This window comes from Lithobates pipiens, unplaced genomic scaffold (assembly GCF_037356315.1).
Source record: "Lithobates pipiens isolate NorthernLeopardFrog02 unplaced genomic scaffold, aLitPip1_a1.2 Scaffold_8, whole genome shotgun sequence".
NCBI classification, from domain to species: domain Eukaryota; kingdom Metazoa; phylum Chordata; class Amphibia; order Anura; family Ranidae; genus Lithobates; species Lithobates pipiens.
Window position 1 is genome coordinate 559,819,072 of NW_027507903.1, and position 18,345 is coordinate 559,837,416.

Below are 18,345 nucleotides of genomic sequence, written 5' to 3' on the forward strand. Positions count from 1 at the left end.
CCTCCATTGCCTTCATTAGCTCCATAGTCCTGAATTGTCAGAACAATTTCCCAAATAAAAAAAAAATGCTTGTAGTTATCGATCCCAAATTCACCTCATACATGTATTATGCTATTGTCCAGGTGGTGGGACTACGTGCTACCCCCTAATAATTACCCCGTGGCCGCAAATTCGACCTAAAGGTTTGCGAAATTCGCCTCCCATTGAAGTCAATGGAGCCCGCGGCGAACGGTCGTTTTCGCGAACGTTTGTGTCCGTTCGCGTTTCGCGTTCGCGAAACGTCCCGTCGGAAGTTCGTCCATCACTAATAATGACACTATGGGGTTGGGCTGGTATAATAATGCTATGGGGCTGGTATGAAATGATTTTCAGAAATAACCTATATGTCATACAATTATTCTATAAACACATACCACATACATTGCATATATCATTTGAGGAAAATATGCTAATAGCTTACCATTTACCAATTTAAAAAAAATAAAAAATGTCCCCGGATTTCATTTAAAAAGTCCGGTCACCTTACCTTAACCACATGCCGACCAGCCACCATACTGTGGCAGCATTGCTCAGCTGTGTGAATCGCCGTTATGCTACGTCAGTAGCATAAACGCCCACTAGGCTCCGCTTGCTCCCGAGCTGACGAGAATGCCTGGTGGCCTGGATCGTTAACTGGGCTCCCACGATCGCTAGGGGCACACAAGAACTGGCAGCTGTGTGTGTAAACACACAGTTTCCAGTTCTCTGAGCAGGGAACTGACAGATCATCTGTCCATACAGGGTATGAACAGTAATCTGTTCGTTTCCCTGCACAGTCCCATCCCCCTTCAGTTAGAACACAAAATAGGACACATATTAACCCCTCCCCTGCCCCCTAGTGTTAACCCCTTCACTGCCATTGACATTTTTACAGGAATCAATTCACCAATCGCTGTATTAATGCCAATGCTCCCAAAAATGTATCAAAAATGTCCAATGTGTCCACCATAATGTCGCAGTTACCATAAAAATTGCTGATCGCCGCCATTGCTAGTAAAAAAAATATATTAATAAAAATGCCATAAATCTATCCCCTATTTTGTAGACGCTATAACTTTTGTGCAAACCAATCAATAAACGCTTATTGCGTGTTTTTTTTTTTTTACCAAAAATATGTAGAAGAATGTGTATCAGCCTAAACTGAGGAAAAAAAATGTTTTTTTATATATTTTTGGGTGATATTTATTATAGCAAAAAGTTAAAAATAATGCGTTTTTTTCAAAATTGGCACTCTTTTTTTGTTTATAGCGCAAAAAATAAAAACCACAGAGGTGATCAAATACCACCAAAAGGAAGTTCTATTTGTGGAAAAAAAGGGACATCAATTTAGTTTGGGAGCCATGTCACACGACCACGCAATTGTCAGTTAAAGTGACGGAGTGCCGAATCGCAAAAAGTGGTCTGGTCTTTGACAAGCCAAATGGTCCGGGCTTAAATGGTGACATTTATGGCGTGTACTTATAAAAAAAAAAAAGATTACAGAGTTATTTGTTCTGAGAAACTGCATGTCTATTTTATTCTGTGTGAATGGAGGCAAAATTGAATGTTTGTAGGCTATTTTTGTCTATACATAGACAGAAAATATATAGCTGATGATCATGGTAAATAAATACTTATGCTCTTTGCTCGTCAGCTCCATCTGGTGGCCATAATGCAGTATTTTCTCAATCTAATATTTATTTGTTTTAGGAATGAATAACAGTTGACCTGGAGAGAAAATAGCCTAATAGTATTTGAAATTGCACCCATTCGCACAGAAAAAATGCACATTTGTCACATAACATTCCAGTTTAATAGCGTTTGTCCTTTTTTTTGGTAGGGTGGGAAAAAGTGAACAGTTTTTCAGGTTTGTATTTCTACAGTAACTTGTGACAGCAATGGGTAGATTTCCCCTTATTTTGTGTCCCTGTTCCCTTATGTTCTGTCTCAGAAGCAAATAAAGAATCCCCTTTCTCAGTTTAATTTCAGGTACTTTGGTAAATAAGGCCCATTCTAAAGCATATGTATATGTGAACCCATTGATGGAGGAGTCTTGTCTTAAAGAGTCCCCACAGTTACATTATGCATGCATAGTTCTGAGCTATTAATCCCTCTGCTCTAGACATATTACCTAATAAACAGGCTACTTGTGAATACTCACAAGTTCCTGAAAACCTTTCGTAAGTTCCTAAAATCTAAAATTCAGTTCTGAAAACTTCCCGTAAATGCAGAACAGAAAACAGCAAAGAAGACACTTATAGCACAGTGCACAGGATTAAACTTTTTAACCATCTACAATGAGGAAACCTGACGATTTTGAGACAAAATCAGGTAATCGAGACACAAGATTTTTTTATTCAGAGATCCTGTCAATTATTCTTTATTAATTATATTATTCTAACAAGCACTATCACAGTATGGTTTGTACTATGTAGTTTAGTTATAATTTTAAATGTACAATAGGATGTGATAAGACATACTGCTACAGATAATTTGATATTATTCACGGACACCTAGCCAAAATAATACAAATCCTGCTGATCTGGGGTGAGTTTGGGTCTGAGGTTACTCCAGATCCATCCATTTCCAATATGTTTATCTGCTTAAATGCAATCTATGGGTGGGAGATACAGGAATTTATAAAAATCTGACCAAATCAAAATTGTGCAAATTATTTACATCTCATAGCCTGTATCTTTAGTTAAGCTGGCCATACACTAGCAGAATTTCATTAAAATTGTTTTTGTATTAAGAGTGTTCTTTTGATTTTATAATCATTAGTGGTGTTAAATCGCCATTCAATTTTGACCATAGTGATTCTTCGATTTCTAATAGTGAATGTGGTTTTTGTTTGAGAAACCACTTTCATTCAAAAATTTAATGTTAAAGCAAATTAAAATTTTAAGTGCTTTTAAACAATATTTGTAAAGTTATTAAATGTACTGAGCAATTTAATATGAATGTTCATACAAATATTTGCACAAACGCAAGTTCAAAAATCTACTAGTGTATACCCAGCTTTACCCAGTAGATAGTATAAGGCCGCGTACACACGCGGGGACTGTTCGCTCAACTTTGTCCGCTGAACAGTGTTTCGGCGGACAATCCGCTCGTGTGTGGGCTTTCAGCGGACAGTTTCAGCGAACAGTCTGCTGAACAAGGTTTTTCGGAATTTCCGAAAAACTGTCCGCTGAAACCTTGTTTCAGCGAACAGTCCCCTCGTGTGTAGGCTTGTTCGTCAAACAAAGTTCCGCGCATGCTCAGAAAGAATTTATATGCCGAAGGTTGCATTGCAGTGTATAGGACGTCGTTTTCTAGTCCCGTCGTACGTGCCGTTCACGTCATCGCGCACGGTTTCAGCAAACTGTTCGTACGTCGTGTGTGGCCATGTCCGTCCATGCTAATTTTGAGCGGACTGTCCGCTGAAACAGTTTGACGAACAAAGTTGAGCGAACAGTCCCCGCGTGTGTACGCGGCCTAAGGGCTAATTTACACTTGCTTTGGCTACAACACACATTATGATGTGTTTTTGATGCTTTGGTGGTGCTTCGATGAAGCTTTGGTGTTGCTTCCGTAAAACTTTGGTGATGCTTCTGTGATGCTCTTTTGAAGCTTTGTTGAAGCTTGACAGATGCCGTGTGTGTGTGTGTGTGTGTGTGTGTGTGTGTTTGTGTGTGTATTTCTTATACCTGCAATTTCTCCAAAACAAATCAAAGCCAAAGCTGAATAAAAGCCTCTCAAAAGCTGCAGGTACTTCACACAAGCTTCAAGTGAGCTTTATAATAGAGTTCTATGGAGGCTTTGAAGACGTTTTGAAGCACCACTAAAGTGACATGGGGTATAATTTTTGAAGCAAACCCAAAGCAAAGCAAATGCAAGGTGTAAACTGGACTGGGGCTTTGACTAGCATTCAGAGAGCTTTAACAAAGCCTGTCCGAAGCCTTGTTATGAAGCGTATAAACTAACCCTGACTTTGACAATACTTTTTTTTTTTTTCTGTACCAGTTTTTTGTTATGGTAACTTGGAACATCACCTTTTTTGCTTGCTACCAGAGTTGAATCCCATTCTGTCTAATCTAGTTTTGCTCCAACCTCTATAATGAAATATCAAATGTCAGGCAATAAACCACTGGTCCCCAACTTTTTTAGCACTGGGGACTGGCTGCATGGAGGAAAATGATGCCAACGCCCAGGGGGTGTGGTGGTGTATGTGGTTTTTCACTGGTAATTTCATCACGGCACCGTGGCTGATATTAGTGTCAGGATGATTGAAGCGCATTATTTCTACTATTACACTGTAATATAAAATGAAATAGTTCAACTCACAATAATGCAGAATCAGTGGGCGACCTGAGTGTGTCACTTGCCATTGTTGCTTGAAACCAGATGCAGCTTGTCACTTGCCTTGTCGCCTGCTACCAGATGCACTTGCCACCATCACCTGCCACCAGATGCAACTTGTCACTTGCCACGTCACCTGCCACCAGATCCAGCTTGTCACATCAGCTGCCTTCAGATGCAGCTTGTCACTTGCCACATCACCTGCCACTGGATGCAGCTTGTCACTTGCCAGGCCACCTGCCATCAGATGCAGCTTGTCACCATATGGTGGATATAATGTCAGGATGATTGAAGCGCATTATTTCTACTATTACATTGCAATATAAAATGAAATAGTTCAGCTCACCATAATGCAGAATCAGTGGGCGACCTGAGCATGTCACTTGCCATCATTGCCTGCCACCAGATGCAGCTTGTCAATTGCCACGTTGCCTGCCACCAGATGCAGCTTGTCACTTGTCACATCTCCTGCCACCAGATGCAGTTTGTCATGTCACCTGCCTTCAGATGCAGCTTGTCACTTGCCACGTCGCCTGCCACCAAATCCAGCTTGTCATGTCACTTGCTTTTTAGATGCAGCTTGTCACTTGCCCCGTTGCCTGGCACCAGATGGATTCAGCTTGTCACTTACCACCTCGCCTGCCACCAGATGTGGATTGTCACTTGCCAGGTCGCCTGCCACCAGATGCAGCTTGTCACTTGCCACGTTGCCTGCCACCAGATACAGCTGGTCACTTTCCACCAGATTTGGATTGTCACTTGCTACATTACCTGCCACCATATGTGGATTGTCACTTGCCAGGTCGCCTGCCACCAGATGCAGCTTGTCACTTGCTGCGTTGCCTGCCACCAGATACAGCTGGTCACTTTCCACCAGATTTGGATTGTCACTTGCTACATTACCTGCCACCAGATGAAGATTGTCACTTGCCATGTCACCTTTTTAAATGTAAAGGCAATTTGGTGGCAGGCAACAGTGAAAGAAGAGAAAGAGGCTTCTTGCATTCTCTCCCCAGCGTTACAGCGTCCGAGGGTGAACTGGCACATGGTCATTGGCTGGGTCCCAGAGTGAGGGCAGGCAGAGAGAGATGATGTCTTCTCTCTGCTAGCCCATGGCTACACATAACAGAGCAGCATTCATGGCTGTGAGGGCAGAACTGCGGTGATGCAGGGTGGGCGGCTTTTTTTTTATTCTCAGCGAATAGGTGCAGGAACTCACTCTTCTCTTCCCCGGTTCCCTCTTTTCCCACAACCATGCCTTCTTCGGGGGAGAGAAATAAAACTGTGCTAAATAATGGGTGTGGTCAAGGCTGAGAACTGCGTATCGCACAATGTGCAAGGTTCAGAAGTGTGAAACACATAGAGTAGAGGACTCAGGAGTACATAACACACAGGGCTCAGGAGTGTGTATGGCAACATATGGCCCTGTGGTTCACTGGATTCACTGTAGATTTCCAGGAAAGGCAATGGTCAAAGTTATAATAGCACATTACTCACCTAGTAAGTTTACCTACTTTCTCCAAAAATAAAAATTACTCTATACAGATCTACATAGGTGTAGCTCAGTCTTGTTAATAGTGAAATACTGGTCACCCTTTTGAGATACTATATTAACTTTAGGAATACTAAGGTACGGTAGAAATTAATGTAATTTATAATGCACTGCGGTAACTTTAAAGTGGTTCTAAAGTCAGAAGGTTTTTTATCTTATTGCATTCTATGCATTAAGATAAAAAAACCTTCTGTGCGCAGCAGCCCCCCTCGGCACTAATACTGATCCCTATCTCGATCCAGCGATGTTGCACGAGAGACTTGGCTGTCCGGGAATCTCCCTTCTGATTAGCTGAGACACACAGTGGGTGCCATTGGCTCCTGCTACTGTCAATCAAAATCAGTGAGCCAATGAGGAGAGAGGGGGCGGGGCCGAGCAATTACTCTGTGTCTGAATGGACACACAGAGCAGTGGCTCGGCTCGGGTGCTCCCATAGCAAGCTGCTTGCTGTATAGGCACTCGGCAGTAGGGCAGGGCCTGGAGCACTGAAGAGGGACCCGAGAAGAGGAAGATTCACTGCACAGAGCAGGTAAGTATAACATGTTTGTTATTTTTAAACACAAAAAAACAAGATTTTAGAATCACCTAAATTGTTTTGAATTTTAATGTATCTGTTAATTAATTGGTCAACATGTAATAACAAATTTGAAGCTGTATAATAATATCTCTTTCTGTTGCTGAAATGTGTCAGCTATGTAGTGCTTGAGGTGTAATGTGTAACTGCTCTGAGCGAGTCTCAGGTCACTAATGCCACGTACACACGATCAATCTGGTGGAAAAGTCCGGCTGACTCAAGTCTGCCGGAAAATCCGCCCGTGTGTGGGCTCCAGCGGACTTTTTTTACCCAAAAGTCCGGCGGACTAAGAAAGTAGTTTTGCACCTAAATATGTCCTCCGGACTTGCATTTCGGCTGACAATACGGCCGTTTGTGCTAGTCCGCCGTTACTTTTTCTCCCGCCCAGAGGAAAGTCCGCTCATTTTGAGCACGGCTCCAGGTAGCCGGGACCAACGAAGGAGGCGTCGCTGGCCCCGTCACCTGGTATGGAGTTAAAGGGGAAGCCCTACGCCGAAAAAACGGTCTTATGTCTTGGGGGGTCTTCTCGGTCTTCTCGTCGGACTTCTCCGCTATCTTCTGCTAGCTTTTTTACTAGCGGAGGAGCCCGGCTTTCTTCTTCGTCGCTGCCCGGGGGTCTTCTTCCGACTTCGGGGATCTTGTCCCCCTCTTCGGGGGTCTTGTCCTCCTCTTCGCTTCTTCTTGCCGGGCCTCCGCACCTTCTTCTAGCTCTTTTACAAGCGGTGGCCTGGTCTTCTGTCGTCGCGTTGTCGCCGCCTTCTGTTCTTCTCTTCTTGAGCTGTTGCCTCGTCGCTGTCTCTGGCCACGACAGGCACGCGGTGTGCGGCGACTTATATAGGGACATCGCCGGATGATGTCCCTGCCCATTATGATGTCACAGTCCCAGAGGATGCTGGGACTGTGACATCATAATGGGTGGGGACATCATCCGGCGATGTCCCTATATAAGTCGCCGCACGCAGCATGCCTGTCACTGTGGCCAGAGACAGCGACGAAGCAACAGCTCAAGAAGAGAAGAACAGAAGGCGGCAACAATGTGGCGACAGAAGACCGGGCCACCACTTGTAAAAGAGCTAGAAGAAGGCATGGAGGCCCGGAAAGAAGAACCAAAGAGGGGGACAAGACCCCCGAAGAGGGGGACAAGACCCCCGAAGTCAGAAGAAGACCCCCGGGCGGCGATGAAGACGAAAGCCAGGCTCCTCCGCTAGTAAAAGAGCTAGCAGAAGATAGCGGAGGAGTCCCGCGAGAAGACCCCCCAAGACGGAAGACCCCCAGAGCAGTGCAATAAATTATTTTTAAACCTTGTGTGTTGTGTTCTTTTTTAAGTTTTTTTCACAGGTGAATGGGTAGGGGTACATTGTACCCCATACTCATTCACATAGGGTGGGGGGCCGGTATCCGGTGGCCCCATTATTAAAGTGGGCTCCCGGATTCCGATAAGCCCCCCACCCGCAGACCCCGACAACCAACGGCCAGGATTGTCAGGAAGAGGCCCTTGTCCTCATCAACATGTGGACAAGGTGCTTTGGGGTGGGGGGCCACGTGGCCCCCCTTCCCCAAAGCACCCCCCCATGTTGAGGGCGGCCTGGTACGGCTCAGAAGGGGGGGGGGGCGCTCGTCCCCACCCCCTTTTCTGGCCTGCTCTGATAAGGGTCTGATATGGACCTAGAGGGGGAACCCCACGCCGTTTTTTTCGGCATAGGGCTTCCCCTTTAACTCCATACCAGGTGACAGGGCCAGCGACACTTCCTTCGCTAGTCCCGGCTACCTGGAGCCACGTTCAAAATGAACGGACTTTCCTCCGTGTGTGTGGGCGAGTCCGTTCATTTCAAAAGTATAGCGGATAGTCTGACGGACTAAGTCTGCCGGACCTAGTCCATCACAAAAGTACCATGTGTGGGCAGGTAGCTCATTCAGAAACTCCGGCGGACAGTCCGGCAGTTTGTCCGCCAGACTAAGTGAATAGTCTGATACGTGTGTACACGGCATAAGAAGCACATATTGTGCTTTCAAACTCCTACTGCCACTCTGCATGCCAGCAACACCTCCAAAAACGAGAATACAGTGGGGGAAATTTACTAAAACTGGAGAGTGCAAAATCTGGTGCAGCTCTACCTAGAAACCAATCAGCTTCCAGGTTTTATTGTCAAAGCTTAATGGAACAAGCTGAAGTTAGAAGCTGATTGGCAATGATGCACAGCTGCACCAGATTCTGAGTGCTCAATTTTAACTAAATCTCCCCCAGGTGTCCATAAAAGCACATATTTTAAATAAGGCCCCTTTCACACATGCGTATGTCCATATTTCAGCCATCCATTTTCGGATGAAATACAGACATACATGCATCCCTACGGGATAGCGGGTGTTAGTGGATGAACATCCGCTGACACGCGATATCATCTGTCTCCGCTATGGTCCGATTTTACAATCTGCAATCCTATTTTTCTATCCGTCTGCAGAGCGGATCAGATGAACAGGGACAGACGGTCCATGTTCATTCGTTCCCCCATAGAGGAGAGCGGAGATCTGACAGGGCAGTCCCTGCACACTGTGGAGGGACCGCTCTGTCATCCGGATCTATCCCGTTTGAAAGGGGCCTAAAGTGTGACACCCATTTTAGTACATGGCCAATTACTCCAATTAAGCATTAATTAGTAGCCCTTAGACAAACAAGACTCTGTGATGAGAGATGAGAAACATGGACTGTTGAAGAACAGAGCTAAGCACTGACTCCAATTTAAACTATAAAACCGTAAGGCCTAGAAAAAACAAGTTGCCAAGCCACTACCAATGCTAGGAAAAAGCGACTGTAAAAACGTGCTTTTAGTAGCTTTTTGCATTGGCGTTAATGCACTAGCTTTTAGCCACACTAGCTTTTAGCAGCGTTTCTCTGCTTCTATTGAAAATCAATGATTCCATATGAGAGCCCATTGATTTAAATAGAAGTTGCAGCACAAGTCGGATCATGATGTTCCAACTTGTGGTGCGGCTTGTACACTGAGGATGTGAAGGGGAACCCTCACCAACATGGAAAATTAAACTGGCATGGGGTTCCGCCCCTCAAGAGCATACCAGACTCTTACTGATTTTAAGGAGAACCCCCACCCTATGTGAATGAGTATGGGATGCATTGTACCCCTACCCTTTAACCCCCAAAAAAGTGTCAAAAAATAAAAACAGTACACAGGTTTTTGACAAAGTAATTTATTAAAGCAGCTCCGGCATCTCTTCTCCTTCCGATTTCTTCTCCCTCTGGTGAGGTCTTCCCTCTGGTTCTCCTCTCTCCGCTGTCTTCTCCCTCTGTTCTTCCTCCGATGTTCTCGATGCTCTCTCCCGCAGTAATACTGGGTCTGCTGTGTGCCATTACTTAGCTAGCCATGGGGCGGGGCCACCCAGTGACGTCATTCAGAGGCCTCTCCACCCTTGTGATGTCACCACCCAGGACAAGTGTTAGTCTGTAATGTAACAGATGCTGATTGGAGGGTGGATTGCAATTGCTGGAAATTCATTTTTTTTTCTTTACTGTCTTCAGGGAACTCTTGTCTAGGAAATACGTATGCAAACATGAACGATCTCAAGGCCCAGATGTCAGAGAATAATCCAAAGGACAAAGGTGATTGTGTATAACAAGTGTAACTGCTTCTTTCAGCATGGAATGCTAAAGATATGTCTTACTTTATTTGTGCTACAAATAACAGAAAAATCTCACAAGCTGCTATGTCAATACCTCCAAAACAAAAAAGAAAAATAAACAGTGAATTGCCCACACCTAACACACTGTCAATTGGGGAGGGGGAACCCCACGCCAGTTTTTTTTTTTCCATTTTGGGGAGGGTTCATGATCCAACACGTGTTGTGCAACTTCTATTCAAATCAATGGGCTCTCAGAAGGAGCCATTGCTTTTGAATAGAGGCAGAGAAACTATGCTAAAAGCTATAGCGGCTAAACGTGCATTAACGCCAATGCAAAAAGCAATTTTTTTTCCTAAAAAAATATCAAATATGTTTTACTTACCTGCTCTGTTGCAGTAAATTTGCACAGAGCAGCCCAGGTCCTCCTGTTCTCAGGTCCCTCTTCTGTGATCCTGGCCCCTCCTTCCTGTCCAATGGCCCCACAGCAAACAGCTTGCTATGGGGGCACCTGAGCTGAGTCACAGCTCCGTGGGTCAATTCAGACACAAAGCTCTGACCTATTCCTGCCCCCTCTCTCCCCTGATTGGCTAGCTGACTTTGATTGACAGCAGTGGGATCCAGTGGCGTTGCTGCTGTATGTCAGCCAATCACCAGAATCTCAGACATCTGAGGGACTCGTGGACATCGCTGGACAGAGCGGGACCTCGGGTAAGTGTTAGGGGGGCTGAGGGAGGCTGCTACACACAGAAGGTTTTTTATCTTAATGTATAGAATGCATTAAGATAAAAAAACCTTCTGACTTTACAACCCCTTTAAAGTATAACTAAAGGCAAAACTTTTTTACGTTTTGGTTAGAAGAGAGATTGATTGGAACACCTTTCAGTTTTTATTGCTGTTTGTTCCCCCTTCTATTTGTCAATTTTTACCATTATCACCGAAAGTGAAAGAAAGTGAAAAAAAAAATCCCAAATTTTGGGTTGTATCCAGAAGAGTAGTAGAGGGCCAATCTTAAAATGGGGACACTAGTTCTTGTAAACTGGGGGGGGGGGGGTCCCCAAGAGATTAAGTTTTAATTGCTGGGATTTCCTCTCACTTCCTGTTTGGCTTTGGAATAGGAAGTGAAGCTTAATCTCCAGAATGGGACAAAGATGGTAAAATTAAAAATAGTTCTACCTTAAGTGCACCAACCCATAACAGCATAAAATGTATCAAACATCTCCAGCAGTAAAATAAACAATCCTCAGCATTTTGGTTACTGGACTCTCCTCGTGTCCTGGTGCCCTATAGGGTCTATAAATGTAGGGGGGGTTATGAATATGGGGGGGCTTGCCGATGTCACTAGGACACAAGGAGAGTTCGGTAACCAAACACTGAGGATTGTTTATTTTACTGCCGGATGTTTGATACATTTTCTTTTTCAAATATTTTACTTTTTAACAGAAAGGCAGTTCCATGTCAAAAAGCCAGTAATAAAGAAACAGCGGTATACCAGTTAACGTAACAGAAGTACATCCAGGGAGTAGGTGAAGTCAAGACACCAAAATTAAACATGAAGAATTTAGATAGCACTTATAAGCAGTGGCGGCTCATGGTTAGCATCTGAGATAAACAAGGGATTGAGGGAGAGGGACAGAGAGAGGGAGGGGCAGCAGGCCCAGTTCCTACACAACAATAGAAATATGTGTATTCTAGAAAGTTTAACAATCAGCAGATAAATATACACCCAACACCTGGTGTTATCACTTCAATCATCCCGTCACCATGATTGTTATGGTGTCAGGATGATTGAAGCGCATTATTTCTATTATTAATATAAAATGAAATTATTCAACTCACCATAATGCAGATTCAGTGGGAGCCCTGAGCGTGTTGCCTGTCACCAGATTCCATCAGGTGTCCCCAGCAGAGTCTGTCCTTACATCAGGTGCCATCAGCAGAGTCTGTCCTTACATCAGGTGCCCCCAGCAGAGTCCCTCCTTACATCAGTTGCCCCCAGCAGAGTCCCTCCTTACATCAGGGGGCCCCAGGAGAGTCCCTCCTTACATCAGGTGGCCCCAGCAGAGTCCCTCCTTACATCCAGTGCCCCCAGCAGAGTCCCTCCTTACATCAGGTGCCCCCAGCAGAGTCCCTTCTTACGTCAGGTGCCCCCAGCAGAGTCCCTCCATACATCAGGTGCCCGCAGCAGAGTCCCTCCTTACATTGGGTGCCCCCATCAGCGGAATCATTCCTTACATCTGGTGCCCCCATCAGCGGAGTCCCTCCTTACATCTGTGTTCCCATCAGCGGAGTCCAGCCTTACATCTGTGTCCCCATCAGTGGAGTCCCTCCTTACATTTGTGTCCCCAGCGGAGCCCCTCCTTACATCTGTGTCCCCAGCTGAGTCCCTCCTTACATCTGTGTCCCCATCAGCAGAGCAGAGCCCTCCTTACTTCTGTGTCCCCGGCAGCACAGCCCTCCTTCATGCAGCATCTGTCTCTCCCCTTCAGCTGAAGCTAGTTCCTGTCTTTCTCCATGTGGGGGCACCTGATGTAAGGAGGGACTCTGCTGGGGGTACCTTATGTAAGGACGGACTCTGCTGGGGGGCGCCTGATGTAAGGAGGGACTCTGCTGGGGGCACCTGATGTAAGGAGGGACTCTGCTGGGGGCACCTGATGTAAGGGGCCTCCCCTCTCCACTGAACGCAAGGTGATTAGTCACCAGGGCCATATTTTTGTAGCCCACCAGGAGTGACTTTGTTCTCACTCGCCCCTATTGATGGACTGACACTGCTAATAAGGTATAAGCAACACCCTATAGGACTGAGAGTAACCATAGAACTGGACACTCTAAGAAACAGGGACCACCCATCTTGTTTAAAATTTACCTTAAGAAGGAGAATAAGAAGTGCAGAAGGATAGATGCGAAGGACCAGCTAGCCTGAAAGAAAGGGGAGAGAAAGAGAAGAGGGGGGAGGGGGGGGGGGATGAAGAAAAAAAATTAAGGGGGGATTAAGTTTAATGTACTATTTTATGCTATTATGGGTTGGTGCACTTAAAGTGATTTTCTCAAGGTTTTTCACCTTTTCAAGAAGAGGATTGGGGCTGTTCTGTACATTGCACAGAGCTGGTAAGTACAGATATGTTTATTATTAAAAAAAAATGTAAAGCTTTACAACCACTTTAAGAGCCCTCTCACACTGGGGCGGTGGGGGTGGTAGCGGTAAAGCACTTCTAGTTTTAACGGCTCTTTACCGCTGTTATAACGGTGTTTTCTCAGGCGCTTTAGAGGTGCTATTTTTGCGCTAAAGTGCCTGGAAAATGCCCCAGTGGGACAGAGGTCTTAAGTGTTTGTTACCCCATCATTTCATATTCCTGATATGTCCTTGCTGTATCATGTACTGTATGAGAAAGTATCCTGTTCCCTTGTATTGTTACACTTTGTGTGAAATCCCTGGTGTTCCTGTCAGTCCGTCTGCTTTCCTATTAAAAACTGACCACGCTAAGCAGGGGAAACCACCATGGGGAATTCTCTAGCTATGCTAAGGCCCGCTGCACAGCCTTTCACTGGAAGCTCAGTGTGCTGCTGCTCCCCCCCCCCCCCCCCCATGTATAGTGTTTTTTCCCCTATGCTAATTAGATTGAGTGGAAGAGAGATCAAGGAGGAAGCTGCTATATCCTGCATTATCCATATATCTGGAAATTGGAGATGAACCACTTTTGAGTGGATCAAATGCACAGTTAGACCATACTAGAGGTCATATACCCCAGGTGAGGGCACTTCGGGTGAAGGGCACCTCACGCTGCATGATATAAGTTATTGCACATGGTGGTGTAATAAGAAGAGGATCATCATTATAAATATTACTAACACATTTGTTGGGGCTATTCAAGTGCACTTTACAGTAGATTTGTATTCGCATATGTTATATGCATGGTATTAACAGTAACCTTCCCTGTAACTTCAACCCCCATACTAACCCTCCAGGTAACAGTAACACTTCCTTTAAACCAATCTTCCCTGTAACCCCGAACTTAACACTAACCTTCCCTACAGCCCTAGCACTACCCCCCCCCCCCCCCCCCCCCACACTCTTTACAAACTTACCTTTCCTGTACCAGGATCCATTTAGCCAAAGATTGCCCTTCCTGCACTGAACACACACAGAAGTACCTGTACCTCTGTAGCTCAACACAATAAACTAGAGCAAACAGCTGTATTTGCTGTGAATGGCCCTATATAATGTTTTGGAACGAGGGGAAATAGCTAGAAATGTAAAACATCAAGAGTTTTTTTTTTATACCATCTGTAGGCTCAGTCACAACTCCATCTCTCTTTAATTCCAGCTATCAAGAATACACAAGATCGGTTAACATTGGTTCTGGTCATTTTATTAATCTTGGTGTTCCTCATTCTGGTTATCTTCACAAGTCTTCTGTTTGTTTACTGTAAGTATAAATTAACCACAAATCAGATAAAATCCGTGTTTTTTTTGGGATGAAGAAAAAAGAGCTTTGACCAATCAGGGTGCAGTGTATGCTGGTTGTTAAGAAGCGGGGCCGTAAAGCCGACTGCGACGTCCTTAACAACCGATGAGTCATCAGCTGTGAATGGGTTTCCCCACTGACAATTGAATAAAAAAAGTGGCAGTAAAAAAAATAAAAAGAAAGAAAACTACCCTTATCCGAGCATGCAGCTTGGCAGGTCAGGAAAGGGGAGGGGACAAGCGAGCACTCTCCCTCCTGAACAATACCAGACCACATGCCCTCAATATGGGGGGGTGGGTGCTTTGAGGCAGGGGGGCAGACTCTGCCCCCCTCACCCCAAAGCACTTTATCCCCATGTTGATGGAGACAAAGGCCTCTTCCCAAAAACCTTGGGCTGTGGTTCTGGGCTCTGCCTTCACCCTGGGCTCAGCTCCTCCCATCTCAAAGCACCTTTTTCCCATGTTGAGGGACACTATTTTTTTTATTTTTTAATAAAGGACTTGTTAAAATGGTTTCTTGTGGTTTTTACTTTTTGACACTTTTTTGGTGAATGAGTAGGGCTATGATGTACCCAATACCCATTCACATTGGGGGGCAGGATCTGGGGGAACCCCTGTTAAAAAGGACTTCCAGATATTGATATGCTCCCTACCCGCAGACCCCGACAACCACAGCCCAGGGTTGTCAGGAAGAGGCCCTTGACCCTATCAACACAGGGGCGGCGGAAGAGCCCCCCCTGCCCCAAAGCACCCACCCCCCCATGTTGAGGGCATGTGGCCTGGTATAGTTCAGGAGAGAGGGGCACTCGCTCGTTCCCTCCCCTTAGCTGACTTGCCAGGCTGCATGCTTGGATAAGGGTCTGGTATGGATTTGTGTGTGTGTGTTTTTTCTTCCTATGTTGGTTGCACTGAATGGACTTGTGTCTTTTTCAACCAGACTAAAGCCTCGTACACAGGATCAGATTGTTGGCCAACAAAACCGTGGACTTTTGTCCGAAGGCCATTGGCCCAAACTTGTCCTGCATACACACACGGCCACACAATTGTTGGCCAACAAATACGAACGTAGTGACGTACTACGTTGTTTTTAATCTCTTTAGCACCACCCTTTGACCTCCTGCTAATTTCATGTTAGAAGTTTGGCGAGCGTTGAGTCGCACTTTTCAGTTCACGCTTTTCATTTCACGCATTTCAGTTCATTTTTGGACGGCCGTTCGTCAACCAGCCAATGTTGCGGAATCGGAGGAGATGGTGTGTTATTTATTATTGGCCTTGGAGTTATTGCTTTGACATTATTTTTTTGGTTGAATAATGATTTGATTTGGTATATTTTTGGATGCATAGAATTTACTTTTTGGTTAAGTTCTATTGAAAGCAGATAGTATGTCTAATTTTATTTGTTTTCTTTTTTTAATGCACAATATAAAAATTGTGGAGAAGAATACATTTTCTGCAGGAAAAAAAGTCATTTAAAAGCATTCGCGGCTATAATGATTTGTTGGCTTCCCGTAATACATATAACAGTCATTGAAAGTCATTGATAAAAAAAAGCGTGGGGTTCCACTAAATTCAATTACCTTTTGGGAGTAGGCAGTTACATTTAAAAAAATTAAATGTAAAATTGACAAGGGACACCAACATAGTTTAGTTTACAAGACTGGCTGTTTCTGGCTCATCCTTGCTTCCGAGCATGCGTGTTTGTACTTTCGACTTTTGTCCAACGGACTTGTGTACACGCACTCGGAAAATCTAACAACACACATTTGTCTGCGGAAAATTTTAAAACCTGCTTGCCAACATTTGTCCGAGGAAAGTCTGACAACAATTGTCCAATGGAGCATAAACACGGTCAGATTTACTGCCAACAGCCTGACATTGAACATTTCCCGTTGGAAAGTCCGATTTGTGTGTACGAGGCTTAAGGCTGGGTTCACACTGCTGCGGGTGGGAGATCCGGATGTGATTTGCACCGCACTGCAGTGCAAATCACATCCGATCTCTGTAGCGATGCGAGTTCAGCCATACAGATAGTATGGCTGAACTCGCATCGCACCCGCTGCAAACTCGCACGGGACCCTTTTTTTGGTCCGCAGCAGAATCGGATCGCATGGATGTTCACACCATGCGATCTGATTCCTGTGCGAGTGTGCAGATCGCACTGCGATATGCGGACGGATCTGGGGGTGTCATTAACATTTCATTGACACTCCCAGCAGTCCGCATAGGGCAGTGTGAACTGCCGGCGGGAGGCATGCGATGCGGGAAAATGCCGCGGATTCGCGGCGTTCCCGCATCGCTATGGTGTGAACCTAGCCTTAGACCCATTTCACACTGAGGCGCTTCTAAACTGCCAGTAAAACACTGAGGGCTTTTAAGGAGTTTTTCAGGAACTTTTGAAGAGCTTTCCATTCATTTCAATGGAGGGGAGTGTTTTTTCACCACCCAGCCAGCGCACTGCCCCGGTGTGAAAACATTAATTGATTTTAATGGAAATAGGTTTTCGTGAGCTTTTCAGGTGTATTTTTTAGTGTAAAAGCGCCTCGGTGTGAAAGAGATCTAATTATATAATGATGTCTGCACTACTGTAATATTATATATCGAATAACTTTTATAAATTGTTTTGTGTGTCCTACCCAGATAATAGGATCTCAAAAGACGTCTCACATCAGTTAAATAATGGTAAGTGATTGAGAGATATTTTTGGAATTCTGATACTTCTGCTAACTGTTTTCTCACTATATTCTGCAGTTTTGGTGAAAAGAAACTTCTATTTTGACAATATGTACTATGTGGTTTTAAAAAGCACCTGTCATTCTTCAATTTCTAGTACTGTGAGGTAGTAAGTCTAGGCCATAGGCACTGCTTGGTCCTTTTCGTAAGTAGTCTAGTATTGCATTTTAGTATGTTTTGGATAGAGCCACGAAAAGGTTAGAGACTCCTGTATATAGCAATGCACAAATTGAAGGCAGCCATACCTAGAAGCAACCTCTTCCTCCTCAAAGGATCAGCAACACACCCAAAGCCTAATATTGTCCAAGACCGCTGAAGACCCCGAATTGTCAAACATGCAAGGTACACATAGACTGGGTGAATGAACTGTGTAGTATTTTTAGCATACATACAGTTCTTTTCACACTTCTGTACATCTTTATGATGGGGTTGCAGAGGTCCACTCCTGGCACATGCCACCTCTGGACCATAGCTAGAAGGTTCACAAAAGCTGCAAGATGCCAGTAGATTTTCCTCAACTGGACACAAGCTGCTTTTACTTTTTAAAATATTTTTCATGCATGCCTTTGATTTGTCTTCATATTTCCTTTTCATCTTTAAAGACGCAGAAATGCTCAAGAAAGAGGTGGATTATCTCAAAAACATAGGTAAGAGGTCAAGTAACTCTTCTGGTTTATTGTTAAAAAGGTAAATCTGCTTATTTTCCCAGCTGTCTGTGATCAGAGTAGGAAAGCATTTTTTGTTTTGATCTGAACACAGATTTGAACATCAGACTCTGCTCATTTGGCAATAGCCCAACTTCATATATAGTAGTGTTTTTTTTCTTCTTCTACTATACCATACTTGCCAACTGTTCCAGATTTGCTGGGACAGTCCTGCCTTATAATAAGCTGTCACGTTACAGATCAGTCCTGGGATCAGGGCTGTGGGGACAGCAGTAGTGTCATTGCTTCTAAATACATACTTGCCAACTGTCCTGGATTTGCCAGGATAGTCATGCTTTTTGCTAAGCTGTCAGATCAGCCAAAGGCTTTG

The 18,345-nt window shown here is 44.6% G+C and overlaps 1 protein-coding gene across 3 annotated transcripts in view; it reads left to right on the forward strand.

Annotated features, from left to right (window-relative positions):
• The first annotated feature begins 2,184 nt into the window (after positions 1-2,184).
• LOC143960969 (CD209 antigen-like protein C) overlaps positions 2,185-18,345 on the forward strand; it is a 158,707-nt gene continuing 142,546 nt past the window's right edge. The window contains exons 1-5 of one of the 3 annotated variants that reach the window (XM_077470036.1): positions 2,185-2,349; positions 10,033-10,098; positions 14,441-14,542; positions 17,218-17,259; positions 17,913-17,957. In XM_077470036.1, coding sequence (XP_077326162.1) covers positions 2,316-2,349; positions 10,033-10,098; positions 14,441-14,542; positions 17,218-17,259; positions 17,913-17,957 — 289 coding nt within the window. In that variant the 5' untranslated portion in view covers positions 2,185-2,315. Of the gene's footprint in view, positions 2,350-10,017; positions 10,099-14,440; positions 14,543-17,217; positions 17,260-17,912; positions 17,958-18,345 lie in introns of all 3 variants that reach the window. The other 2 variants (XM_077470035.1, XM_077470038.1) reach the window with 2 other exon arrangements.